The sequence below is a fragment of the Patagioenas fasciata genome, chromosome Z (genome assembly GCF_037038585.1).
Source record: "Patagioenas fasciata isolate bPatFas1 chromosome Z, bPatFas1.hap1, whole genome shotgun sequence".
NCBI classification, from domain to species: domain Eukaryota; kingdom Metazoa; phylum Chordata; class Aves; order Columbiformes; family Columbidae; genus Patagioenas; species Patagioenas fasciata.
The window spans coordinates 24,861,834-24,889,116 of NC_092560.1; the positions used below are offsets into that span (position 1 = coordinate 24,861,834).

General features: G+C 37.3%; 1 protein-coding gene across 2 annotated transcripts in view; it reads right to left on the reverse strand.

Moving 5' to 3' along the window:
- Positions 1 to 27,283, reverse strand: part of PCSK5 (proprotein convertase subtilisin/kexin type 5) — a 254,770-nt gene that overhangs the window by 69,090 nt on the left and 158,397 nt on the right. For both annotated transcript variants that reach the window (XM_065861037.2, XM_065861038.2), the window contains exons 11-16: positions 20,566 to 20,683; positions 19,404 to 19,592; positions 9,813 to 9,949; positions 3,176 to 3,319; positions 1,595 to 1,697; positions 812 to 1,005 (exon numbers count right to left, since the gene is read on the reverse strand). In XM_065861037.2, coding sequence (XP_065717109.1) covers positions 812 to 1,005; positions 1,595 to 1,697; positions 3,176 to 3,319; positions 9,813 to 9,949; positions 19,404 to 19,592; positions 20,566 to 20,683 — 885 coding nt within the window. The remainder of the gene's footprint in view (positions 1 to 811; positions 1,006 to 1,594; positions 1,698 to 3,175; positions 3,320 to 9,812; positions 9,950 to 19,403; positions 19,593 to 20,565; positions 20,684 to 27,283) is intronic.

The window sequence follows — 27,283 nt, forward strand, 5'->3', positions numbered from 1 at the left end:
TTCCCTTTACTGCAGTTCTCACACAGAGAAAAATAGGAGAATTAGAGCAGTATCTGTTTTTACTAATCCTCAAAAATGAACACACAGCTTCATGGTGTTAGAAAACAAAAGGTTAAGTACCCAGATGAACAGAGCTCTTGAGCGCGTATTTGTATTCTAAAGATGTGTATAAAGATAACTGAAGTCACGGCAGTTTTGAGCATATGTTTGAATATATGTCTAAGTACTTTTGCGGGCCAAAGCTGAACACTAAACATGGCAGTGTACTTGGCAATTGCAAGAGGAAGCTGAAGGCAAGTGTCTCACATGGCAGAAGATTACTGCTCTTGGGTCATTGCATCACTGCAGGTACTTAGGTCTGTCAGAAGCATAAGTTGCAACCATGTTTTATATCTGAAGAGCCTATTTTTCCTAGAGGCTGGTGGCCACAGTCAATTCCTCAGCTCTCTCTTCCATCTGCTGCCATATTTGAATTTTGAGGAATGGAGAATGCCTCCTGTTCAGAATGTGGGTCTTGTCAGTCCCTTCCTGGGGCAGTGATAACCTTGTCTGCCCTGCAGCTGATCTGCTCTTGAACTGCTCTCATTCTGTTTGTTACTCCCAGCCACAAGCAGAAAAGACATTCTGCCACTAAGCATGTTTTTTTTAAAATAAAGGAAGATTTTTGATGAGTTTCTTGATCACACTTGGCAACAATTTAATAAAAGGAATAGGATAAAATGCATCAACATACACTTTTCTTGCTTGTAAGTATTCCAGCAACCTCCCCAGATAAAAGAAAGAATAAAAAGAAACAACAAAAAATACTAACTCTTATCCAGGTAAAACCCATCAGGGCAGTTGGTAATACAGCTATTGGTTACTTCATTCAAGTAGTAGCCAGATTTACAGGTCATGCACTGGTCACTATGGCCTCCAACACAGGTTTCACAATTGGGTGAGCATTTTTTACAGCGTTTCTTGTCTGCATTGTAGTGACCAGGTGGGCAGGTCGAAACACAGATCCTGCAGACAGCAGGGAAGAGAAGGCAGAATTGTTAATGAAATAACCTGCCACCACATTCCTGGACCATGACTGCAAAGCAGAAGTACTTCAGAGTTGCTGATTTTCTAATGATCACTTTTTTATTAAGATGTAACCCTCCAAAGCATTGCATCAAACTGTCTCTTGTCTTCCATTTATTTACAGCATACGCTATCTCACTGGCAAATGTCTTGTCAGACAGTCATACAGTATCATTTTTGACCATCTACAATTCTTCCTATCTTGTTCAAGCTGAATCACAGAAGCTGTAGTGGCTAACACAGTTATACATATATAACTGTGAGATATATATAGCTTCTAATAAAAAAATAAACAAGAGATGGGGAAATAATCAGAGAAGGGTGTTTGAAAGCTGTCCTTTAAATTCTGAGTAGCTAGTGGGTTTTTTTGTTTGTTTTTTTTTTTTTTTTCCCGTCTTCTCCCCAGCTCCTAAGAAAATTTGTCAAATTCAGTGGAAAATGAATTATCCATGACTGCAGCAAAGAGGAAAGGAAGCTAAGGTGTACACTAGGAAATCTATGAAGCAAAGTCTTTTTCTCTTGGTCTTACCGTGTGTTGTTCTTAGATTTGTAGTAGTAGTGCAGACAGTCAGTGCAATGATCTGGTCCTGGCCCATCACACCCTACTTTACTGCATTCTGCATTGCAGGGACCTGTAATAAAACCAGAATACGGGGGAAAAGGGGATTAAAACTCCTCATTTAGTACTTAGCACCCCTTAAACCACAATATTTTAATGCAGAATGTAATTAGTCTCTTTTCTTGTTTGATTTCAACTCCAAATAGTAATTTGGCTCCACTAAAAATCAGTTTTTTAGTACCTGAAGACCTTGTAAATTCTGGCCTCAATATTCATTCACAGTGGTTTATAATTTTTAACAAGTGTGGCATCCTCTATAGAATCTATCAATAAGAAACTATTTCTGGATCTAAATATATGCTTTCCTAATGAGTAACAAATAATTTGCATTTTATTCAGAAATACGCAAAGGCTTCTGTAATTTGTAATAAGGACCTATCAGCAAAATCACTTATAACAAGCAGGTCAACATAAAGAATAACAACACCATCAGTAGCTACTCTGGTTACCAGCTGTGTAACAAGAGGTTCCAAGTTGCTACCACAGCGCAGCTGAACCCATCACCATGGCCCAGATGCACTTCCCTCTGTGCTGCTACACACTTCAAAAGCCTTGGCTAGGTGCTTGCTGATTAGCAAGGCTTCCATCTCACCTGTACTCATGTTGGACTCTATGATCCTTATGGGTAACTTCCAACTTGAGATATGCTATGATTACAGTTTTCAAATAGGTCATTCTGCTATGGGAGGAGAGAATCATCAAGTCCTCCCTTTATGCAGGTGAAGTAATAACTTTCAGGATAACTGGTGTCTTGTGGATTAAGTGTGTTGATTTTGCCAGCCTCCTTGAAATTTCTCCTAACATTAGGTAAACTTGGAGTAAAGTCAGTTTGCTTCTTACAAAGTCTTAAGAAGTTAGTGACCTTTACAGCAGAGATAGTGGCATTTCGTCATCTATCAAAACAAGGAATTCAGCAGCTCTCAATCTAAAATAGGGACTGTGGATCTGACATGCTGTGGCAGGAGACTGTAATAAGAGACTTTCAAATTGAACTTTGTCCTGCTGTTTTCTTGCCAGAATAATACTTACAATTGATCAGCCCTAACCATCTACACGATGCTCCTGTTGGATTACATGTAGGAAACAGCCAATTAGACTTATTTTGCAGTGTCAAAAATCTAGCTCTATTAAAGTCTAGTGAAAAGGTTGAAAAACTTCCATAGGGATCAGTGAGAAACAACACAGATGTAGAAAATAATGTTTTTCATATATATGTATTTGTGTATACGTATGTATTTTTTTATACACTTGTATGAAAAACAGTGCATTTTTCATAGTATATTAAGTGTTGTCTAAAATTTATAACTCTATGCTTATAAACTTGTAAGGATGAAACAAAAATATCTAACTTTAAATTATGAAACAAATAATTCTGATCTTAAATGAAGAATCCACTTCACTGAACATTTTACATACGTGGAGTCTCAGGTCACTCCTTCAAACTATGATGTGTTCAGTAAATGCACAATCAGAGTAAAAGAATGTACGCACCTGAATAGTCATCTGTTCCATAATCTTCTGTAGGGTCTTCAATTGGACTAGAGCGTACTCTTTCCACTTTTGGAAAATCATTTCTTGGTGAGTAAGGCTGGATGGATGTTCCATACAGTACTAAGGACCACTCTTTCAATTTGCCTGAAAGTTAAGTATTAAAAATCTAGTTTTAGAAACCATTTCTGTTTTCTGAGTCTTAAAAAAACATATAACTTGTAAGTATGACTTTGTGAGTAGGTATGGAAGATGTTGCTTTTCAAATAAGTGTCTTCAGTTTAATGTAGATAGTGTAATTGCTGCTTCACTAAAACCAGAGAAAGCATACTTTCTTCAATCAGATTTTTACTCAGTGTTTTTATTGTGTTCCAGCCTCTTGTAGGTCTAGTAAAAGTTTGCATCATGAGTTCAACTCTATATAAGCAATAAACAACAAAACTTTGGCCATACAGATTTTGGGAAAATGTATATGATACTCAACAAGGAATTTTTGCTCTGGATTTCACTTGCCCTCAGAATTATCCAGTAATTATTATTTGAGATCACTTATGTAACTAGATGCGTTCAGAATTCAGAATCCAGAAAGGGGTTACATTTTGTTTGCTACTCAAGACTACTTTTCATAGGATCTCAGGACACATCTTGATGAACAGGAAACAACATATTCTAAAATCTCCATGGTAGAAAATAAGTGTCCCCTCCCAAACAAGTAGAATTCCTTATTAATTTGCCCTAGTTATTTACCAGAGATATCATTGGATTGTCTGTGTTCATCACTAAGATTTCATTCTGTCAGTGCTTGAGAAAAGAAAATGAAAAGTTTGTCTGCCTGAAGCACTATCTGACTTCTCAGAAGTTTTTTTTTTTTTGTGGAACAACACAAAGATAAATGTATATCAAGTCACCATTTCGGGCTGTCAGTACACAAAGTGTGAACTTGCTGTTCCCACCTTTCCATCTATACTACCTGGTGAATTAATTCTGTGAAAGAGCAGAAGGACTCAGGCCTGAAATAACACCTAGAGTAATGAAGCATAAAAAATAAAAAATACTTCATTGCTTGAAAAGCTAGAATGTAAGTTTGGTCTTATCCTATTCTCTTGATTATATTTATCTATTTTGGATTAGCTAGTTGTAAATGTCAAATTGTCACCAGAAAAGAAAGAAAACAGAGGAGTAGGGAGTATTTATTTTCTGAATTTGAAAGTTCCTGTTTTGGAGGCTGTTCTGTGATTAAAATACTCTTCTCTTGGAACTATTATTTAAAAATAAATGTAATCCATGTATGTCTCTTCTCAAGAAAATCACTTAGTGTACTTCATGTAAAAATAAATTCAAGTAATCTTCCTCATTTAATTTTAATGATACTCAATAATTTGAGCTTTCATATTGTTTACTTGGTCTTTTTCAACCCGTGCAAGCAAATTACTTTGACCTTGACAAGTGATTTTCTTTATTTTCCCAATTTTATTTGGCATACTCTATTGACACGACCAAGACAATATATTATCTCTCTGCTGTTAAATTCATCCTTCAAGCAGTAAGCAACAATAAGCGAAACCACTATCTGACAGATGATAGCGCAGTTCTTTTGAATGGTTTATACTGGGGTTAAATATGGGAATCTCTGTTATCTCTCTGTCTCTTGCCAATTCAATTTAATCTTTCTGGGACAGAAATTTCTACACTTCATATGAAACCTCCTCTATACTCAGTTTTTGACAAGAAACTATAAGCAAGAGACTGTATCACGTGACAGCCGTTTCACACAGTAGCTTCCAAATTTTCGAGTTAAAGCAAAGTATAACTTCTAAAAAGAGACATTAAATCCTGATTTAAAAAAATAACTGATGAAGAATCTATCAAACCTGCTGTCAGGTTACTGGCTAATTACCTTGGCTGTTCAACTGTACACACCTCATTTTCAATGTCTCTTCCTATCTCTAGCTCACAGTCATGTAGCTCTTTATTCTCCACTAGATTAAAAAGACCAAAATCACATATTTTCTTCCTGTACAGACATGTGGGGATCCAGTTATGTCTTAGTGTTCTATAGAGTGATTCAGCTGGGTCCCTAGAGGCACTTCTCTTTTTAGGAAAGGACACACACAGGGAGCTCATTTTTAACCAGATATGTAGTCATGTCTACAGCCTTTTCAAAGCTACAGCTTCTCCATTTACAGTCTCTCTCCTTTTTGTGTTTTGACACACTGCTACCGCATATGGACCACTCTGTATTGGATGCAGTCAAAAAATGTGTGCTTTGCTAAGTTATTCGGATCTTTTCATCCTCATCATCATTATGCTCCAAAGATCACTAAACTTTCCAGGGGTTGATTTTATACTTCCTCCAGAACACTAGCAAAAATACTGAACAGCAGAAAAAAGTGTTTGCAAGGACTCATTGAAAATAATCCCAGGTAAAGATGCTCCTCAGACACAGTGTATTTCATCTGGGCTTTACACACATGGAAAGACTTGTACCGACATTATCACAGGAAGGATAGATGCTTTGAATGTATACCTAATGCAAAAGTGCAGCAAGGGGAATAATGCAGTCTCTCAGATTAGTTGCCTTTTAGGAATTGTTCAGTAAATAAAAAGGGGAAAAATTCATGTGACTTGCCAGCAAATAAATGCCTCAAGGCAGGTTTAATTTGCACAACGAAAATATTTCAATAACTAAGTAGATGTACATACACACATACTTTTAAAATGAACAAACAAAGTGTGCACATTTAAGCCAAAATCCTTCTTTCCCCATTTTTGGCTGATTCTATAATTTAGTTTGGCTAGAATAATCCTTTACCCTGCTTGTATTTAGCATGTATAGGAAAAAGGACATATCACAGTATTGCACAGCAAGCACATGTCCACCTCTGTAAAATCTACAGAATTAAATGCAGAAATCATATGCACTGCTTTTATGAACTGAACCCTGCCTTTCTTTACGGATAACAGATGTGGCATTAGCTTGCCAACGCAGGGCTATGATGACATGTTGGCTCTTTGTTCTCAATTTGATTACAGGAAAACTGCAGCTCTCGATTATAAGACCTTTCAATAGCTAACCAAACACACACACACTACAGAAACAAGAAACAGGGATGATGGTGATATCAGTGTGATAAACTGCAGGCTATGGTGATAAACTGGAGAGACACCATAAATCGTGTTTAAGCACCTTTTGTTTACTTCACATTTTGTTCAGCATGGAGACCAAACCCAAGATGCCCAAACAGCTGAGTTTATCCACCACTAATATATGGCAGGCACTTTCAAATCTTTCTGAACATAAGTGTTACTGGACAGCTTCCATCACCGGGCAACCACTGCTCCAGAAGGTTGGGAATGTATTACTAGGCAGCATACAATGAACCAGGATCCAAATTCAAAGCCAGGCTGTACCTTGTGAAATCCAAATGTGTGTAAAAATCTAAACGGTCTCCACGATTTCATATTGCAGTAAAAAGACAGTAAAGAGTAAGCTCTCCAGCAGGATTCCTTCAGTGCACCAGTTTTCCCCACAACCATTGGTCTGGTAGGTCGGCTTTCTCCTCATTCCCTAGCCTTACTGCACGTTGTCTTCCAGAGTTGGGTCTTTAGGCTTTTGTTCTCATGGAACAAAATAAATCAGTCCCATGAAATCAGCGACTGTAGCACTGAGAAGAGTATATATAAAATATTGAAATTAAAAAATCAGTTAGATCTATACAGATATTATACATATGTAAAATAGGAGTGTGCACGAACAGGTTTTAAACTGTTAAGCTGGAAATGTAGCTGGCCACTTTTAGATTGTCCTGGTGACATAAAGGGGCTGTAAAAGATGCCTGGAGAATGGCCCAGATGAACAGTTTGCGAAATGGCTCCATGCTATCCTTTTTCTAGGCTTTAGTACAGGGAGAGTACCAGGGAAGAGGTGAACAGCTGGAACGTGTTGCCCTGTGTCTCTCCACACCTGTTGGATGAATCATGAGTTCTGGTACACAGAAAGGTGAAGAGATACCCTAACTTGTCCTTCAGCCAGAGACGTTCCTGGCTGCATCAGGAATAACAAGTGCAAGACGGAGTTGAAAATCATTGATTTTTGTCTCTCTTCAGTAATCTGATTAAAATTAAATTACTTGATTGTTGTTTAATACTCCTTTTTTGAAAAGCAGAGAGATTTGCTATCTGGTCATCTGCTGCATTAAAAAGAGCATAACTCAGCTAATGAAGAGCAGGAATAAAGAACTGAAATTCTCATTCAGTTCCATGAATTTCAACAGCCGTTGAATGAGGCTGATCCATGTGTTAGATTTTTTAGACAGGAAATTATCTAAGCAGCATAAAATCATCATTTCCATTTTGTCATAATTTTGAAATGAGAGGGTTCTTTTATATCCAAAGTAAGATATATAAAGCCAGTTCAGTTTGTCCTATGCACCACTTCGAATAGGAAAGAGACTGGACAACTCTGTGTTAAAATATAAGAATTCCTCCTGTGCCCTGGCTTGCTCTGAGTCGTGATAAATAGCCCTACTGAGTTTGTGAGCTGCGGGAGTAATTGGATGAGCTGGCCTCCCAGAAAGGCACTTTTACCTTGAACAGGTGAACTTCACAAAGCCTTCACTCTGACCTGAATTATTTAACAACCCAAATTTCAACTAAGAGGAAGACAAAGTACTCTGTCTCCATATCCAATGGCAGAAACATTAGATGGCCCTTTCTTGGACAAAGTAGAATTGAAACAATGAACATTCTTCTAAATCAGTCAATTTACATGCACACTGCCTGTCACTCTAGCCTTTCTTATTTAATGCTTTTAAGCACTTCAGTTTGCACTTTAGTCAATATTTCTTTATGTGTGTTTTTTCATGTACTAGAAACAATAAAAGTAGTTATAGTTAGTGAGGCCCATTTGAATAGTTTTAATGACTTCCAATAACCTACTAATTCAGAAACAAACGTACCTAAAAATCTGCTATTATTGAGTTCATAAAGATAAATTTTTATAGCTTTAAGTACTTAAGTTAACAACTATGTCTTAAAATTCTGAGCTGATTTTTAGCAAATAATTTAGAAAACTCTTACTGCTTTGTGAGTCTGCTTAGCTAGCTGAGATGGAATGTATCTTTTATTTCACTGAATTATAAGCTAATTCTATTGCTAATATGATGTTAGTCCTAAATATATTTCATAACAGGATTCTTATAATTAACTTTATCGGAAAGCAGTAATCAACTATATTTGTCACTTCCAATAGAATATTATTGCATTCTGACAGGCTGTCCAGAGTAAGTGTCAATTTAGGTTGTGATAAATGATTTCCAGTACATCAGTAGTGTTTGTCTCTTTAAGATGCTTTGATCTAGATTATTTGTTCAAGTGGTGTTTCACTTTTGATTATTTTTATTGAAGGGTTCCTACCTACTTTGATGTGGGGCTCTGAAGGAATGACTATATTTATTCAATATTCATGTATAAACAGTGATATTTTTATCTGTATATAATGTATCTATTTCAAAATGGCTTTCAAGGTTTAATTTTTCAGTAAGTCCAAAGGCAAGTTTATACTCATCTCTCATAAACAGCAAGTAGAAGTAAGCATGTACTCCCATAAGTCTCTTTGAAAGCCCTTCTCTCAACCTCCATTTCCTTCAAAGTCTTCATATGGAAATATGTGAATGAAACTGAACTGTGCAATGGGAATTAAAAGCAGAAGAATGACTATAGCCTCAAAAATTCCTCCCAGGAGCACAGTTAGAAGTGGATGAATGCCAGGTATGAGCACTCTGTCCATACACACAGGAGAGGAGCACAACGTGACCTACCTGTGTTAGCAGGCTGCAAATTTCTTTCTCCTGCATAATGGGTTTTTCTAGTTGTGCAAACACCAAAAATTGCCACTTTTTCTTATGAGCAGGGTAAAAAATACAAAGCAAAGAAAAACAACATGAAAATAAATCCCTAGGCCCTATATAGTTGATAGGGGTCAAGTAAATATGGGCTTTGTATTGCCCATAAAAATCACAGGCAATACAAACACAGCAGAGTAACTCTGAGCTGCTCTGACTTATGTCAAAGACCTGACTGATAAATCTATATTCAACATCCTAGAAAACAGATGTCTGCATATGGAGACACTATAACTTCTTTCAAATGTGGCACATACAGTATTATGTAGGTTTGTATCTTTTTCCTTTAAAACTGTGCCTAGTAAAGATTTGGCTTTGTTTAAAGCACTGACTCTTGGTAAGCTGTTAGATACTACCGGAGTCTGTCTCTGCTGGAAGAACTCATGTCTGGTATGATGTAGCTGTAACTGGCCAAAGTCTCCTTTTTCACTTCAAGGCAAGACATGTGACTACAAGAAAGATGGTAGTTTACCCCTGAGAAGAAGAAAATCTGCATGGAAACCAGAAGTAAGTTCAGAATAAAAGAGAACCATGTGTCCCAAATGGCAAATAACAGTAACATAAAAATGAAGAGTGCATTGATAAATGAAATTAATGCTCTTCACAGCTCTGCCTTCAGACTAAAACTGGTGAGATGTTCCAGCTGTAAATTAAAGTTGGAAAACAGTCAAGTCAGGATTAGCAACTGTAAGCATTCTTCTGAATTCACTGAGCCCAAACAAAGGTTAGAATCATACCTGGAGTCTTGAAATTTCTCAGCTGGGATGGAGTGTCACAGATTTCCAGGATCCAGTCACCTGCTGCTTTTTCACTCCAGCAGTGAGTAGTCATAAACTCCCAGTTTTTGAATCCTTCCATGGAATGATCAAATAGCCTAAAATAAATAATGACATTGTTTTAAGTGAACCATTTTATTTGGGGACCTAAGCTTCCAAGTCTGCAAATTCTTGAATAATATAACTAATTAGCCAGTTCATTCATCTGTGCCTTTACAGAATGTTACTCCTGATGGTTTTCCCACACATATTTCAAACATATTCAGCAATCTCTTGTTGTTTTGATGGAAGAGATTCCTTACATGCCATCATTTGTCATAACATGAAAGAGAACAGAAAGAGAATTCACTGCAAAGAAGAAGTTAATACTGTTTGGTAGGATTCCTGTGTCTTGGGAAAAGCGCATGCAATACAGCATATCTGTTGTTTTAACAGCATTATGTAAATAAACACAACTTGTAACTTGGAAAATTTCTGTAACATCTATTTTTGCCTTTGTATTTGAATACTTAGAAGGTGTTTAAAAGCAATAAAAAGTATTAAATGACTGAGACAATATTAGCAATACAACATTTGTGACTTCTTGTGAGGAAATAAAATTTACCTGAGACATTGCTCTCAATCCTCAAGTGACCAAGGTATCACCCTCTTGAAACATTCAACAAAATTGAGTTTGGATAAAACTGTGGGACTAATGGCATCTGATGGTTTCATCTAACCAACAACATTACCATAATTTAGTTACCTATGTCTTGGGTGAAAAGGAGCTTAGGCCTGGATTATGATAATTTCTAGAACACTGGCTGTGATGTGATGCTGTTCCCACAGGGCAACGGAAAGAAGACTGGACAAAGATTTTATTATCTAAAAATGGAATTTATTAATGAGATTTTTGAAAGACACAAGAGAATGTGCACTGTTATTCAGTGCTCACAGTGTGTTGCCTGGTACCCCAAAGTTATTGACAGGAGGTGTACTCTATTCAAGATTATTGCCTTATATAAAATGGTAGAGCTCAGCTTTAAAAAATACATATGTATATACACACATACATACACACCCATATGTATGTATGCGTATTTCTACATACATATATGCATATATGTATGTATATTTTTGAATACATATGCACATACACACATATATATATGCGTATATCTATTTATCACTATTTTAATTCTGTCTTCATGTGTGAAAATTCCGCTGGTAATAGGTATGGTTAAATTTTGTTTTCATAAAACAAGATCTCTACAGTAGAAAATCCAATAGATTTAAAACCCTTTTCCATAAAATAGAGAAAAATCAAATTTTAGGCTACAAAAATATTATGGTATTTTAAACTCACTTGATTCTTTACTGTCATTTTCTGAGCTAATTTCAAGCTGTATTCTCAAAAGCTTGTGAAGTTCAGCAAACCTTGGCAAAGCAGGATACTTTTGTAGCAATAGATGTGTCAATTTCTGGTAAATATCACCACATAGGACATAAATAAAACACCATACTTCTTGCTCAAAACTCAGGTCAGTCAGAGGTCAGTAACTTTTGTTAGTTACTGCACATCCACATACATCTATAGGACATGTATGGACCTGCACACCTGGTGCACTTTATAGGACTCAGCCCAAAGCTGACTTTTGTGCTCTTATTGGTGCAACCTACTTCTGTCTTAAATGAACACCTATAATAATACTCTTTTCTATTAGTGATAATAATATTAAATTAAAATATAGAGAAATATTTAGAATTATGCTTCATTTCACTGATAATTGGGTAGATTTTCTCCTGATGCAGTTCTGTGCCTGTGTGTATATGCATCTATATGTGTGTATATATATATTCTGCCAGAAGAATTGGCTTGTTTCATGTCACTGTTAAATCAGTTGTTTGAATACAGCAAATCTCACAAACACAAGGCACACATAATTGACTGAAAGGGTAGAAATTACTACTCAGTTATTACCCAGTGTTAGCATGTGGGTATGTTCCATTTAAGTGATTATATTGGTTATTTTCAACAGTTCATCAAATTGTCATACTGTGTTCTGCTGATAGCTAATGTATTACTTTCTAAACACACTGTCAATCCTTCAAGGCAACAATATTCCTCTTTGCCATTGTGGCAACTAAATTATATAGTATTATGTAAGTTCTGTTCAATTATATTGTAAATTCGGTATTCACTAGTGAATAGAAACATAAGTTGCTGTTTATTTTTACAATAATTAGTCCAACATTTTCCATAGTATTTTTTGTTTAAGGGTGTTTATTTGTCATGTTTTGCAATTTTAAATTGCTGTCACATCCCCATTTTAACATTTTATCACTCTTTTCAGTAATTTTGGGAGGAAGAGACAAAAAATCCCTTATGACTTTATCATAGGTATACAAAAACAACTTTACCTTAAATATGCTATGGCTGAAACTGTAAGCTTTCATATCTCCATTCATGTAAACAGGCAAAATCCATTAATGTTCTTTCACAGAAAATGGACTGTTTTGGTTGTGTGTGTTTTTTTTTTTTTTTTTTTTTTTTTTTTGTTGTTGTTTTTTTTTTTTTTTTTTTTTAAGAATAGTTACATTTATATGGTCCTAAAATTACATTTGGCCTTTTCAAGGCAACCGTAAGGCTGATGTGGCCCCCAGTGAAAATGATTTTGACATCCCTGCCCTAGACTCTCAAATCAAAGAACCTGAGAGGCAATACATGGGTTTCCCTTGCACTGGCATTAAATGGATGAATGAAATTATCAAATATTCAGGTGTACTTTTCCTTATTCAGAAAGAAATATACATAGAATAGGATCTTTTAAGGAGCATGTAGCCAGTCCAGATAGTGAATTGATTTTATTACTTCTCAGATGGACACTGAGTCAGAATTCATATCAAGGGGACACTTGCAGCTTATCATGGATTAGTAAATTCTTGGTATATGGTCTGATGAATTGTTAGTTGACTACTACAGGTTATTACAGATTAAAATAGTTAAAGGAGATTATGAGAATAATATTATAATTTTTATGGCTATGATCAGATACATCTGCAATACCTGTACTCACGCAAGTAACATGCTTTTAAGTATCAAACTAAGTAACAGCATTTGAATCTTTATAACTTATTTGTTAACATAACCAGAACAGAATGCCCTGTCTGTTATTCAGTTACTCAGGTGATATCTCTTCATAATAGGACATCCAAGTTAGGGTGGATGTGACTATACGACTGACTATATCCAGAGAAACTATTTATGGGATACTACTTACAATTAATAACATTACATTTAAAAATAATTACTTTTCTATCTCTGAGAAATTTTATATATGTTACAGACTGTAGACTAAAATAATTATTTCGTTAAAACAAATTCAAGAGTCTTGGCCTCTTTCACTGGTATCACTTCAGCCTAGAAATTGCATTACTTTTCTATTTAAGAATATAACTTCAAGGAGAAACATTCATGTGTAATCAAATTTCAGACCTAGAAAAAGACAAGTAGCCACTTGATTGGAATTCCACAAGTGGGAACATAAGGCTAGTCCCTCACAGTTTAACATACTGGTGTTAAAAAAACAAACCAGTGTGTCAGATTTTTAGCAAAGTATCTCAAATTCCTAAATGCTCAGAAGGATTTGTTTCAGTTCATTATAATTTTTAATTTTGTGTGAGAAAAGGCAGTGGATGTAAGTGATGCATCTGGTAACATCATAATCATCCATCACAAACAATAATAGGTAAACACACAAAAGGAACTTTTTTATTATCGAGATATATTTCCACCTCAGAAGGTGCAGCTGCACTTGACTGACAGCCATGAGCGTATATTGAACTGATCACGTGGAGAGCCAAGTTAATGACTTAACCAAAGCTTTGGTCAGACTCTACTGCCCACCTGTCCTAAGTAAGTGCCTTAAGTGCTTTCTCATCTACACGTGTCGGGGAAGAGCACTTAAAACTTGTGGGCATGGATCTAAAGAAGATAAATTAAAAATGGATGCATACACTTTCTATTTATTTTTATTTTTTTTAATGTTTACATTTTACCTCTGGTTATCACAGTTAATTTTATCAAGCAATGGAGATCTCTAAGTTGTCATTATAAAGTTGTTTGGAGAACAGTAGCATGAATAATCGGGTACTGCCCCTGCCCGTCTGAAGTAGCAGATAGTACAGCAACCACCATTTTTAAATACAGAGAGGTTGCTACCAGGGACTACATGTATCTGCATGAAATGCTCCATCATGACCTATAGACATGTCAGGCTGCTGAGCTCCACACACCACACTGGTCAGCCAGCTGTGTGGCTGATATTGACGGCTGTCATCTTAAAAGCTGCCCTACCCTATCCTAGGTTTGAAAAGGGACATCTGACTGGGGTAAGGGCAGGAGGGGACACTGACTGTCCATCACAAAATCCAGTTTATTCCAAGCGAAACTCAGTGTAGTGTTACAGTTAGATTGAGGTGTGGGTAGTTTTTATAAGGCTAGGAAAATATGAATTAATTCTTACTACAGTAGCTGGGGCAAATCTATCTGCAGGAAGCAGAAAACCTGGGTGTTCTTCCTCGGCCTGTCTTAGACAGCTCTTCCCTTTCAAGCTCAATACACACCTCAGAAGCTGAGACATTTAGCTGTATCCTAACTATGTCCTTAGTCACTTGTCTGCAATCCCACTTTGGCTAAAGAAAATTAAGTCAAAATTTTAATGGTGGGTTTTAATTTTCCACTAAAACTGAACTTGAGGTATTGAATTCTAAAAGCCAATGAATGTCTACTCTGCAGATCCCTGATTAATTCTTTACTAGTCTCAGTCATCAAAGAAAGGCACGAGTCACTTTAAATCTTAGATATATTGCACTTCATTCTTTTTCCACATCTTCCTTTGAGCAAGTTCCAGGATCTGTTTTGGAGTTACACGAGGGATAGTGTCACTTACATTAATTCATTTACTCTTTTGCACATAAAGCCTGAATCTTTTCTGCAGAGCTGAACAAATCAACAGTATTTTTTCACTTTTTGATAAAAGAAATAAAAAGTTTGCCTTTTTTTTTTAATTGATGTTGTGTCTGTTGTATCCCCAGAGCTCCCCACCCTATCTAATGCTAATACGATCAGGTTATAACAAATAAAAAAAGAAAAAAAGAAAAAAGATTTTTAGAGGAATTGACATTGCAAATGCAGTTCATAGAATTGGTGGTAGAAGGGTAGTTGGATGTCTTTTCAGCCACCCCCGAAAAGAAAAAATATACAGACAACCTGAACGAAATTAAACATGGCAAGTATGAATTGGGAGAAACAGTGTTCCAAGAACTGCTTCATCCTGTAGACATACTATTATACAAGCAGAGGATTATTGCTGCTCATCCTGGACTTAATAATACCACTACGGAATCCTTTTCAGTTACTGCAACAGTGAGACTCAGCATCAAGGTTGGCCTTATCCTTTTCATCAAATTTGGATATGTAAAATGTTGGTTTTGTTATTAGAGTATAATGTGTAAACCACAATAAAGATATAAAACGGACTGGTCCAAAAATAAAAATGTCTTCCTATAAAGAAAAGGTTTCTTCTACTTCTGATCACCGAGACATTTTATGAAGCAAACTAGCAAGAAAGATCAGATGAGAATATTTTGTTTTTGATCTAAGAGTTACCCACAGAGGAGGGTATTATTAAAATTTAGCGATTATCTAAGGTTTCATGATAGGAAAAAGATGGCCATGAGAATACTTCCCTTTGTTACTGAACAGAGATATTATTAATGTCAGTACCATATAAGCATAGGAAGCTAGTGGCCTGGAAACTTGCCACGACGTGGCTAAAAAATTTCAGTTACGCAGTTCGAATGGCAGCAGCTGCTTTAAATTTAAAGGGCAAGAATTAAACAAGCCATGACTTCAGTGGGAGACAAACGAGCCCTAAGTTTGCTTCTTCTATCCTCTTTGTATTTAGCTCGTCCCTTATAGCCAGCCCCCCTGTACTGAGTGTCTGTTAGAACTGACCTTGGTACATCTCAGAAACACTCAGAAACCCATGCTGCCAAATCCAATGGCCAACTGTTTTTAAAAACGGGATACTGTTCCCCTTTGGACTTAACTGTAGCCTCAGCCTCACACCAGCCAGCACTTTCCAAGCCTGTGTTTTCCTCTGCTGCAGTACATCCAATGTAATCATGTTTAGTACTTTCCAAACAACAAAGCAGATGTTCCCTGTAATGCAGTTTTTGAAGAATGCACATGAGGCTCAAGCCAGTGACAGTGTAATCCACCAAATGCCTGCAAAGGAATCCACATCGCCTCTGACTAAAAAGTTTTCTTACTGAAGTCATTTTAGGGGATGCCAACATTAAGGAAAAAATATGCAGAAAAAAGACCAGATGTTGCCCTGGGGACCTACTCATCAGTGCACCAGAAACTACACAATGACTCTTCTTCCAGAATTGGTGAAGAAGAAGTACACATGTGTAAAATATACCTTTTGCACTTTAAGACATTTTACCAGCAAACTGTTTCAAATTAAACCCAGATGAGTAATGGTAAAGCAATGAGGTTTTCCCTGGGTTCAGTAAAAACAGCTGGTATTGCTGCTATTAATCATGTACGTGCACATTAAAAGATCTTGTATGTCGGAGAAAAGTGTCTCAGTCAGGTAGTAGCAATGTACAACAGCCTCTGGGACCTTTGCCTGTAGAAAAAAAAAGCAGACTGCTTGCTGCCAATGCATCTCTGCACGCTACTTGTACTTGAATAATTTATTCTGACACCCTCATCAATAATACTTAAAAAACCAAATTCCTTGTGACTAAATTATCGTATCAGTGAATAACAACACTCCTACTCCGAGTTTTATTTTATAACAGGATGATAAAACATATACACTCAACAACACTAAGTATACTACGAATTGCAAGACCACTAAGCTGTAAGACTTCTTCCAGCAAGACCAAGGAAATCAAGCCTTGAAATACCATTTTGCAAAGTACTGTGCTCATATCCATCCCTTTAACCTAACAAAGGTCTTGCGAAGATGCTAGGTATTCCAAACCTAGAGTTCGCAAAATACATTTATTCCATAATAATAGTAACTCAGAGTTGGTTGTTTCAGCCAGATGTGACTGACAAGTCAGTATATTTCTGAAGCTTGCATGGGAGAGGAATTTCTGGTGTGACCAGAAGAATATTTGCTCTGTCATGAATAATTTGCTTTTTGGAAAGTGGCAAAACATTAAAAAGCCTTTCAGATTTCTTGGGTTTTTTTAATTAGCCTTTTGATAGTATAGGATAATTAACAGCTGAACATCACCTTATTTTAATACATGCATTCGCTTTCTCTCTACCACAGGTACAGAAAATAATTACTTTCTAAGGTGTAGTGGTTACAAAGAGACTGAATTAAACTTTGTACCTATTCCACATACTGGTCATCACTAGAGGTGAACTGTGAATACTGGAATGTCTTTATCTCCCACTTGCTGTGAGTCAGCTGCAAGACATGAAAGCCTAGAGCCAAAAGTTAGCTGCGTTAAGACCACTGGGTTTACACGAGGTTGTTTTGTTTGGACATCTAGTTGGATGACTTCTTTTTTTTTTTTTAAATTTTCAAATAAGGAAGAACTGCTGCATGAAAATGGAATAGAAAACTAAAGAAGGATTTCTTCAAACAGAAAAACAAAAGTCTGTTTTATAGCTGCTTAGAGGGTAGACATCTGCCTCTGCACTAGTTAGCAGAAGCCAAATTATTTGTTCCGTGTAGCAGGGCGATACATAGATGTGTGCGTCCATGTGCTTTATTATCAGCAAGGCACTGACAACACTTGTAATGAAACACAGGATTGATTCTAGAGGGCCCCAAGATTCCATAACAAATTTCTCTCTGTTTGATTAGTGTCTACAGCTTGAAGAGTATTCTGAGTATATATTTTCTGTTAAACTGACCTAATATGTAATGAAAATCTGGGTTCACACTTCAGTAAGAACCAAATCCATTTGAAATCCACCTGTCTCCAGATCAGATCCTTCCTTTCAAGAGGAAAGATAAGTCCTTCTACCACTAAGGGACAGGAAGACGTGTAAGTCTCCAGGGCTGGATAGTCACTATATCAGCAAATCTGGCTTGGGAAATGTGGATGATGAGGAAGTTTGGAAAGCAGGTCACTCCCAGTTCCTTAAAAGCCCAGAAGAGTAGGACTGGAGATACAAGCTTTTGTGAGGACTCAAGTGGGATGGCAGAAGAGTTCTCACAACATAGACCTGACACTTGATAGTTTTCACCATTTCAGAGCTACATAACATCAGCTAACATCAGCTTTTGTGTCAAGCCATGCTCTGTGTCCACCAGAATGGCAGTTACCCAAATCTGCTAGTCACCAAGCAAAAAAGCTTCCCTACTATACTATGGTCTCATCAGGAAGATTTCTAGCCAATTGGAGCAGTATAGGAGCATTTTTTTATAATAACTGTAACTTATTTGCACATTTAGAAATGGGGTAGAGTGTGAGAAGGTTTCTGGGGTTTCTTAGAGCTGTAACCATCTCTGGTAGGAAGCAGTGCTCTTGACCACTGATTTAACAAGATTTACCTGGGAAGGACTGCCAGCGTTTTCTTCCAAGAAAATCTCTGCCAGTAGATTAGAGAAATAGAAATATCACTGGGAAGTCTTTCAGTTTGCTGAACAGAAATACTAATGATGCACCTCATCTACAGGGACTGAAATTGCACTAATGTTGGAAATACTGCATTGGATAAACAGATACTTAACTTGAGTCCAGTCTGGATAAAAAGAGACAGTTTGATGCAGTGTCACAGTTTCTCCAAGATCATAACACAGAGGCAACAGGATGAGAAAAATGAATTGTCTTTCTTAAAAAGACGATGTTATAGTGGCCAGACGTTGAAAAGCAAGTATCCTTTTCAGATTTGTGGGATGAAGGAAATGGCTGACTTTTAAAATTTTAATAGGCTGTTTTCAAGTACACCCATTGATTTCAAAGTATTAGAGCAACTTCTCAGCATTGTCCTACTAGGAGCCTTTCATGGATTGAGCACACTACTTCAATATGAAAGGGGAAAAACAGGACACGGAAACTGGTGACATCAGGAGTCATAACCATATTCACAAAGCTTAAAGAAAATAGTAGTAAAGAACTATTATTCTGTCTTATTTTTATTACTAGCAGAGAAAGAAGAAAAATGGAAAATAAGTGCCAATAGTATGTAGAAAGTCACTTTCATTCAGCTTCCTTCTATAACACTGAGCCTTTTACTATTTTCTTCACATTTCCCAGCCGTCAAAAAAATTGGTGAGCCAAAAAAGACTATTGAAATTGACTAATCTTTGTTTTGAAGATGACACCTTTCCCAGCCAGCCTACTGATAAAGACAGAAATTGTCATCTTTGAGTTCATTTGCCCTTCACTCTATTTCTCTCAGAAAAAATAATTAGCCTGTGTCTGCCAGCCAACATACTGTAACGATTTGACTGTTCTTTGCTGATGCTGCAATCTCAGTGCAGGCTCTGCATGCTGACTGGACTGTGAAGTTGTGTTGTCATACTATACCTGTTGGCCAAGAGCTGTGACCGAGTTCCAGAAGGAGATGTTAGGTAAATTGCCAAGTCTCCACGTCGAGGATGAGTAATAGTGATGCGCACGACGACATGCTCCAGGTAAATCACATGGTGGTTAGGGTTATCTGAACAGCCAGTGGCTTTGTAAATTGAACGGACAACACTGTCAGGTCGTATTGTTCTATAATATAAGCATACAAAACAGTATCAGCATTTCTTGCTTGTTCTGTAAAATAAGACAGCCACAGGGTAATTATTTCACTACAGCTAATGGCAACTACCTGTCTTTCTGTTAAGCATGTACGCATGCTAAAAGAGGGCAGTGAAAAACCTCTAACAGGAATAAGCCTTTGGGACTCAGCATTTTTGTGGATTAGTGGCCAGCTGAGAATTATTGGGATTGTCGTGGGATCACAGCTGGTTGTTAAGCCCAGGAAATGCCTGGCATAGCCATAGTCCTTGCTTACGTAATAGCAAATATTACATGTTAACTGTATCAAACAACATCTGACTCAGCTGGTTTAAACTGGCACGACATCCTTGCAGACTATACTAGTTATTGATTGAACATGTCAAGAATATTTATCAAACAATAATCTTCATACTTTGGCAGTGTGACTTATGACTTATGCTGTCCCTATATCCACAGAATGCACATACAGGATTTTTCTCTTAAGCCTGGCTCTATAGAGACCCTATCATAGCATTTGGAAAGCAGTTTCGTCTTAGCCTCTGAGCTAGAGATTCTCCTAAGACTGTTCGAGAGAGATAATATCATGCAGTATTTTAATGAAAAGAGTATTTGTTTGTTAGATCGTGGATTGATAAGTCCATACTCATCTTACGAAGGTGACTGCACTGCACTCAACCAAACATTCTTCTTCTTTGGTTCATCATCTATATCAGAGCCAATCACTATTCAGGCTGCCTTGTTTTATACCTCTAGCTTCTGGGGCATTCTATAAACTACAGCCTTTTTACAAGCACTGCAGGGAACACCCTTTACAGGGCAATGACCTGGCAACTGTGAAAGTGACAGATCCCCAGTAGAGCTTTCAAAATGGCACATTATACACAATGCAAGGGAGGAGTAAATTATACCAAATTTCTTTCCATAAGTTTATGCCAGCAAGAGTTTTGGCAGCGGGTATTACTTGATTTGGCGATCTGTGTTCTCCACACACACGTGCTGTGGAGGGACCGTTGTCCACTTTTCTGCTTCTATCACCATTGCTTCAGCATCCATCAGTCCAAATCCATAGAGGTGGCTCACTGCAAGGTAGAAACAAAATGGTTGCAATTATAGCATGAAACCTTGTTTTTCATCATAGACTTATTTCAGAGAGTCATATCCTAACAGGAACTGCTTCTTTACTACTTCTTCCGTGCTTTTGCATGAAGTTAAAAATCTCCTTGCCAGAAACAATAATGACTATGTCTAATTTGTTCACTAAATCTGTTAATTATTTTATTACAGAAGAGGCAAACAACCATCATGAACAACACTACCTTACCATGAGGAGTGTGGACCAGAACTGCAGAATGCCAGGGAGTACAATTACCTCCAACTGCCCTTTGTCCATGTGCTTTAGTTCAGATCAGTCCTTTTTATATGACATAAAGTTAAAAGGTGTAAAGAACCAGAGGAAGGTTATTTTTGTTACTCATGTACCAAACACATGCCTATATGTAAATATTGAAGGTAACTGAGAGAATAAATTTAAGAAGGAATGGACTGTATTTTGTAACTGCTGTATACTCTTAAGTTCTCTGAGTGTAAGCTGCATGCAGATGTTCTCTTATTCCAGTATGATTGCCAGTAGCCAGCCAACCAGGTAGATCCAACATTTCACTAAAGCTACCTGCAAGACGAGGATTAAAAGCAATGGCATTTGAAGGCCAGGGTCCTAAATAAAATCCAGTTCTCATGCAGAGTCTGTGTCAGAAAGGCTCCTACCTCTACCTGCTTTGTAGATCTGCAGATGAAGTTACTCCTGCAAAAAGCTGTTAGCATTGCTGCTGACCTCTGATATTACCTGCTGCATGCATTGCATACACAGTGCTACAAGTATCCATGCCTAGAGATTTGCACTCTGTATTAACAGTTCATTCCTGGGTGTCACATACTTTCTCGTGTGTATCTGCCTTTCATGTAATGGACAGGCAACAATGGTTCTCTTCCAAGAAACTCAATGCCTAGTAATTTAACTTTAATGTCTGAATGCCTTCTGCTCAAAGAAGCAGAAGGCTTTAAAACATCATCTCTTTTATGATACAAAAAAAACCAAAACCAAAACCAAACCAAACCAAACCAAACCAAAACAAAACTTTCAAATGCTCAACACCTGGAGAACACCTAGACAAGGTGAAGTATTTCCAACAGACTTGTGACAATTCTGTACCTTTCAAGCTTTTGTAATTTTAAAAGTACTCAACTTGATGTAACTATTCCAAGAGTTCCAGCAGCTTACCAAGGTTTAAAGTTTCACTTACTGAATCAGCTGTGTGTTTTTGGTTGATGTTCCAATCAAAACAGAAATTTGCAAATGGATTTTGATGGATTAGAAAGAATTGCTAGCCGTGCTGTTTTATTGTGACAAATCAGTGCTCTTGGTAAAGTTCTGACAGGAGAAGGTGAAAGAAAAAAGGTTCCAGAGGGAGGAGTTTAGCTCATAAATATAAATCAGATTTCACTTGCTACCATAGACAGTGCTACCAGAAAACCGCCAGAAAAACATAATGCTATTTTAATCAGTAATACGATAAGGCATGGTGTCTTTTCAACTGCACTTTGTAGAGGGTTTGTGAAAGCAGCGTCCATTCATTGCCAAACCAGAATTCAAAAGACTCAATCGAAAAAAAAAACCCACCTTGTCAAATAACAGTTCAAAGCATAAAAATAAGCAGCGCTTAAGGATCCCATCTTCTAAATACGGCAGTATCTAATACTGTCTGAAACTACCAACTGAAGAGATTTCCTCAATGGAAAATACAGCAGGCTATAATGACTTTGTAATGAACTGGTTTTCTTCTCAACTCATTCCCCTTCAGCCCAAAACTGAGATGCACATCGCATGGAAATGTTCATCTGGAGAGAACTAAACACAACTCTTCTGCCAAATGAGCCAGGTATCATTTTTAGAAATGAAACACAATAACTAAAATACAATAAAATAATTAAATTCAGCCCTCCTTCAGACTTCTGAATTCTCCTTAATGTATTCCACAAGCAAACGGACAGGGAAAAAGCCCTATTTTTACATGTGGGTGGACGCAGCTATAAAAAGGGCAAGGATAGCTTAGATCAGGGGTGTCAAACTCATTTCCACCCAATATAATTTTAGGACTTAGTAACTACTCCTACATTTATAAAGTCCTAAGATTACATTTGGCCCTTGGAAGGCGACTGTGAGGCTGATGTGGTCCCTGGTGAAAATGTGTTTGACACCCCTGGTTTAAAAGGAAAAACTTTGTATGGTGAATATGGTTCCTGTGATGGAAACCTCCCTGGCCATAGGTGTCATCTTGCAAAAACTACAGCTGCTCATGCAAGTATATTTATCTGTGAAGTCTTTTGTCTGTTCTTACACTGCATGCAATGCTCCAATATTTAAAATTTTAATTAATAATCATTGTATGCTCTGATGAACAGTGGGAAGAAAAAGAGTGTGGACTTACATGGTCTGTAACTATACACAGTTACTCTCTACATTTAAACAGTGAGTGGTTAAATTTTCACGAATAGAAAAATATTTTGAGATATCCCATGGAAAATGCATTTTTAATTTCTGACAGGTAGCAACCTGCATTGGGTTAGGTGCCCAGCTGTAAGATACTGTGTGTTCAACCCAACTACTGAGCTCAAAGAAGAGCCAAATTTCTTTTCAACTCACCTTTTCTTATCCAGAAGTTAGAGCAGATGAGCACCTAACACTGCCACCATGAAGCAGTGACCTTCTGATGGAAAAAATTACTTCTAAGTCATCTCACCCTAGATATTTTTATCCCTAATATGCACATTAAAAATACAAATAGAATCTAGAGAGTGAAGTTTTTATCTTTCCTACCCTAAAAATTACTTGAAAGATAGAATTGTGTTCATTTTTCATCCATGAGAAAAAATTGTCACTCAAGGTTGTGTTAACTGTCCATGATTTGATGCTTAAACTCTCTTGAATGAGAGCAGAGGTGGGACTGAGAAGTTCTATGCCTGCTGTTTGTTGTTTTTTTTTTTTTTTTTTTTCTACAATTGAAACAGAGGTACATTTTTCCCTTGAAAGGCCTTCCAATTTAAATAAAATCTTCCTGACAGTCAGGGGTGCTCCTAAATCCTTCCATGTGGGAAGTTTCCAAGCAGCTGACATTTGGCTGTCTGCAATGTTTGCACTTCAAAGCCCTTGATCCAGTGGGTTGGTTAGCAGCTGCAGGTACCAACAGAGACCCATAATTTTCAAAGACTAAATAACAGCAATTTAGGAAAGAATCACAGAGTTAACAGGAGTAGTTGATTCCCTGTGTCTGATGGAAGAAAGCAGATTTTGTTTCCTGCTGCCTTCAAATTGCACCCCTTCATCTGTGTGTATGCTAGTACTGCTGTGAACCCTATGCCAGAGTGCCTCTCCCAGAGGTTAAAAATTACCTTCATGGTCCACATGGGCCATAAATGTCTTCTGGGAACCATCTGGAACTGCCACTGATTTGTACGTGAATAGTACTGAGCTCTACTTCTGCTAACCCAGACAGAAAAACAGCGTTTGAAAGGAACTGGTGATTGCAGAGTGAGATAAGCTGACTGCAAGTGCAAAACGCCCCAGGACCTTGCACATATCCATTGCTGCTGGGCTTGGTTGTTGCTAGGAATCATGGAGCATGTCAGAGGGTGTGTGGGGCTGTTTTGTAAGAAGGTATTTGCCTTTCAGAGACAGAATAGGAATGTGAGGTTGGTGCAATGCAAGCTGGTGACTAAAGAGCAGACCGTCGCTCTTGTTGAGCTGAAGGGCTAAAAACTATGATGTCCTTGTGATCACAGTATCCATGGGCAAAACTGTACTTGCATCCTCACTCTACTCATTTGACAATGCAAACTGATCCACTCCTATTTCTGCAAAAAACACAGTTATACACAGAGTTTTAGAGATGCAGGACAAGTTTCAGAGAAAAACTAGCCTCCTGCAACTCAAAGTAAATATTGAGTTTTAGCTGATCTCTTTACTCTTCTTATCATTTAAGAAAATAACATATCTCTGGGCTAGTATACATTTATTTTCCCCAGGAGAAATTCCTCTATTAGTGTACCATGAAATCAAGGTCTGTTCAGCTGCTGGATAGACTTACACAGCTTTTTCATAATCCTTTTGTTTTTGTCTGAAACTCCTATTGCAAATCCAACAACATTCTCATTCATATACAAAGACTATGTATAGCTATCCCCAAATCTAACCGCAGTATGTATATCCCACTTGACTTGACTAAGTGAAGCATGAATGGATGATGTTGATAAATAATAACACAGAATCATGCAGACTCCAGGAAAACTGGGCCCAGACTTTGAAAACCCTGTATTTCCAGTGCCTCAGTGCAGCTCAGCTTGATTTGTTAGGCTACAGTTTCATCACCAGTGATCGAGATGTCTCATCAGTAGCTTAGATGCTAAGCTTCACTTGCCATTTTGCTCATCTGACAAGAAACATTGAAGAATACTTTCTTCCTACTATATTTTTTACCTTTAGTTTTCTATATTGTGAATGCAGCATTGGAAATATAAATATTTCGTACACATATAGCAAACACTAAATCAGAAGGAGAGAAATGGTAAGAACTTCAGTTTGTCAAATGAGGAATACGCAGCTTTCCTAAATTAGATTCAGCTATTTCATGTGTAAATTTTTATGAGTTGTTCATTTATGTTACTTTAGGATCTTGATCCAGTTTCATGCAATATGAGGCTGTGTCCAGTTCTGGGCTCCTCAGTTTAAGAAGGACAAAGAATTACTGGAGGGAGTCCAGCAGAGAGCTACAAAGATGATGAGGGGTCTGGAGCATCTTTCTTGTCAGTAAAGACTGAAAGAGCTGGGTCTATTCAGCTTGGAGAAGAGAAGGCTGAGAGGTGATCTCATCAATGTTTATAAATATCTCAAGGGTGGGTGTCAAGAGGATGGGATCAGACTCCTTTCAGTGATGCCCAACATAAGGATGAGGGGCAATGGGCACAGACTGAAGCACAGGAGGTTCCATCTGAATATGAAGAGAAACTTCTTTACCTTGAGGGTAACAGAGCACTGGAACAGGCTGCCCAGAGAGGCTGTGGAATCTCCTTTTCTGGAGACATTCAAAACCCACCTGGACACATTCCTGTGCAGTCTGCTCTGGGTGAACCTGCTTTAGCAGGTGGGTTGGACTAAATGATCTCCAGAGGTCCCTTCCAACCCCAACCACTCTGTGATTCTGTGAAATAGGAATCTAAAATGCCCCTTGTATTGTGGTTTTCTTAAATGTTGCTTAACAAGACTAGAAGATGTGAGACTTGAGTTACTATCATCCTATAAACCCTTCAAACCAAATGGTACTAATATTTTTTTACATTTGACATTTTATTTGTTGTAATTTTATATTACTTCAAGTTTCTATCTTTCACTTAGCATACCAAAATGCCTTGACTAGAAAAGACAATTGTCTAAAGAAAATTAAGGGACAAAAAAAGGAGAAATGCTATGATGACACACAGCTCAAACTTTTAAAATTTTGTTTTGTCATGTCCTAAATAAGAGAACATTGATCCTGAATGAGAATTCATCTTGTTTGAGCCATACTGCAATTTCATGCCAACCTATGACCAGTAATCTGTGATAACTAGATGTGATTTCTGAAACACATAACTACTTTATGAGCCAGTAACACAGCCATGCAAGAACATACTTTTTTATTCTTGCTTTTAAAACAAACTCTCTCATGCCTTCTAGATTAAGCACATTATTTGTATTTTTATATACTACACAGAACCAACCCCTCAAATTTTCTACTTAAGGACAAAGCAAACAGCAAACTCAGTCCTCCCTCCCCACAGAATTCCATTAAAGCTAGGTATCTTTGAAGGCTCTGCAAGGAAAGTAGAAGATAGAATTCTTACTCTTACTATCACACCAGAAAAGGATTTGAAGGACAGAAAGTTGCCTAATAGATTTGTATTGAAAGTGGCAGCTACAAAGATGTGCAATGAGAAACTCAAGAGCTTCTATTCCATAAAGTCAGAGAAGCACAGAATGGTTTGGGTTGGAAGGAACCTTTAAAGATCATCCACTTCCAACGACCCTGTCATGGGCAGGGATATCTTAGTATATCAGGTTGCTCAAAGCCCTGTCCAACCTGACTTTGACCACTTCCAGTGATGAAGCATCCACAACTTCTCTGGTCAACCTGTTTCAGTTCTCTCACTGCCTTCATCATAAAAAAAAATTTTGTTATGTTCAACCTAAATCTACCCTCTTTCCATTTAAAACTATTGCTCCTTGTCTTGACACTACAGGCCTTGATAAAAAGTGTCTATCCATCTTTCTTGTAAGCCCTGTTTATATAGGGAAAGGTGCAATAAGGTCTCCCTGGACCTTTTTCTTCTTCAAGCTGAACAACTCCAATTCTTTCAGCCTTTATTCACAGGAGAGTTGTTCCAGCCCTCTGACCATTTTTGTGGTCAGAAAGGTGCTAACAGAATACTTAAAAAATTCCTTTCATTGATCTTCCAGTTGCATTTATGTCAATTTCTGATTTTTGTATTAGTACAAATAATTTCTTCAATAGTATACTAACTATGGATTTACGTGATAACAGGTATGACAAAAAAGATCAGCCCTTTGGATTTTACATTTTTTTCTGTGT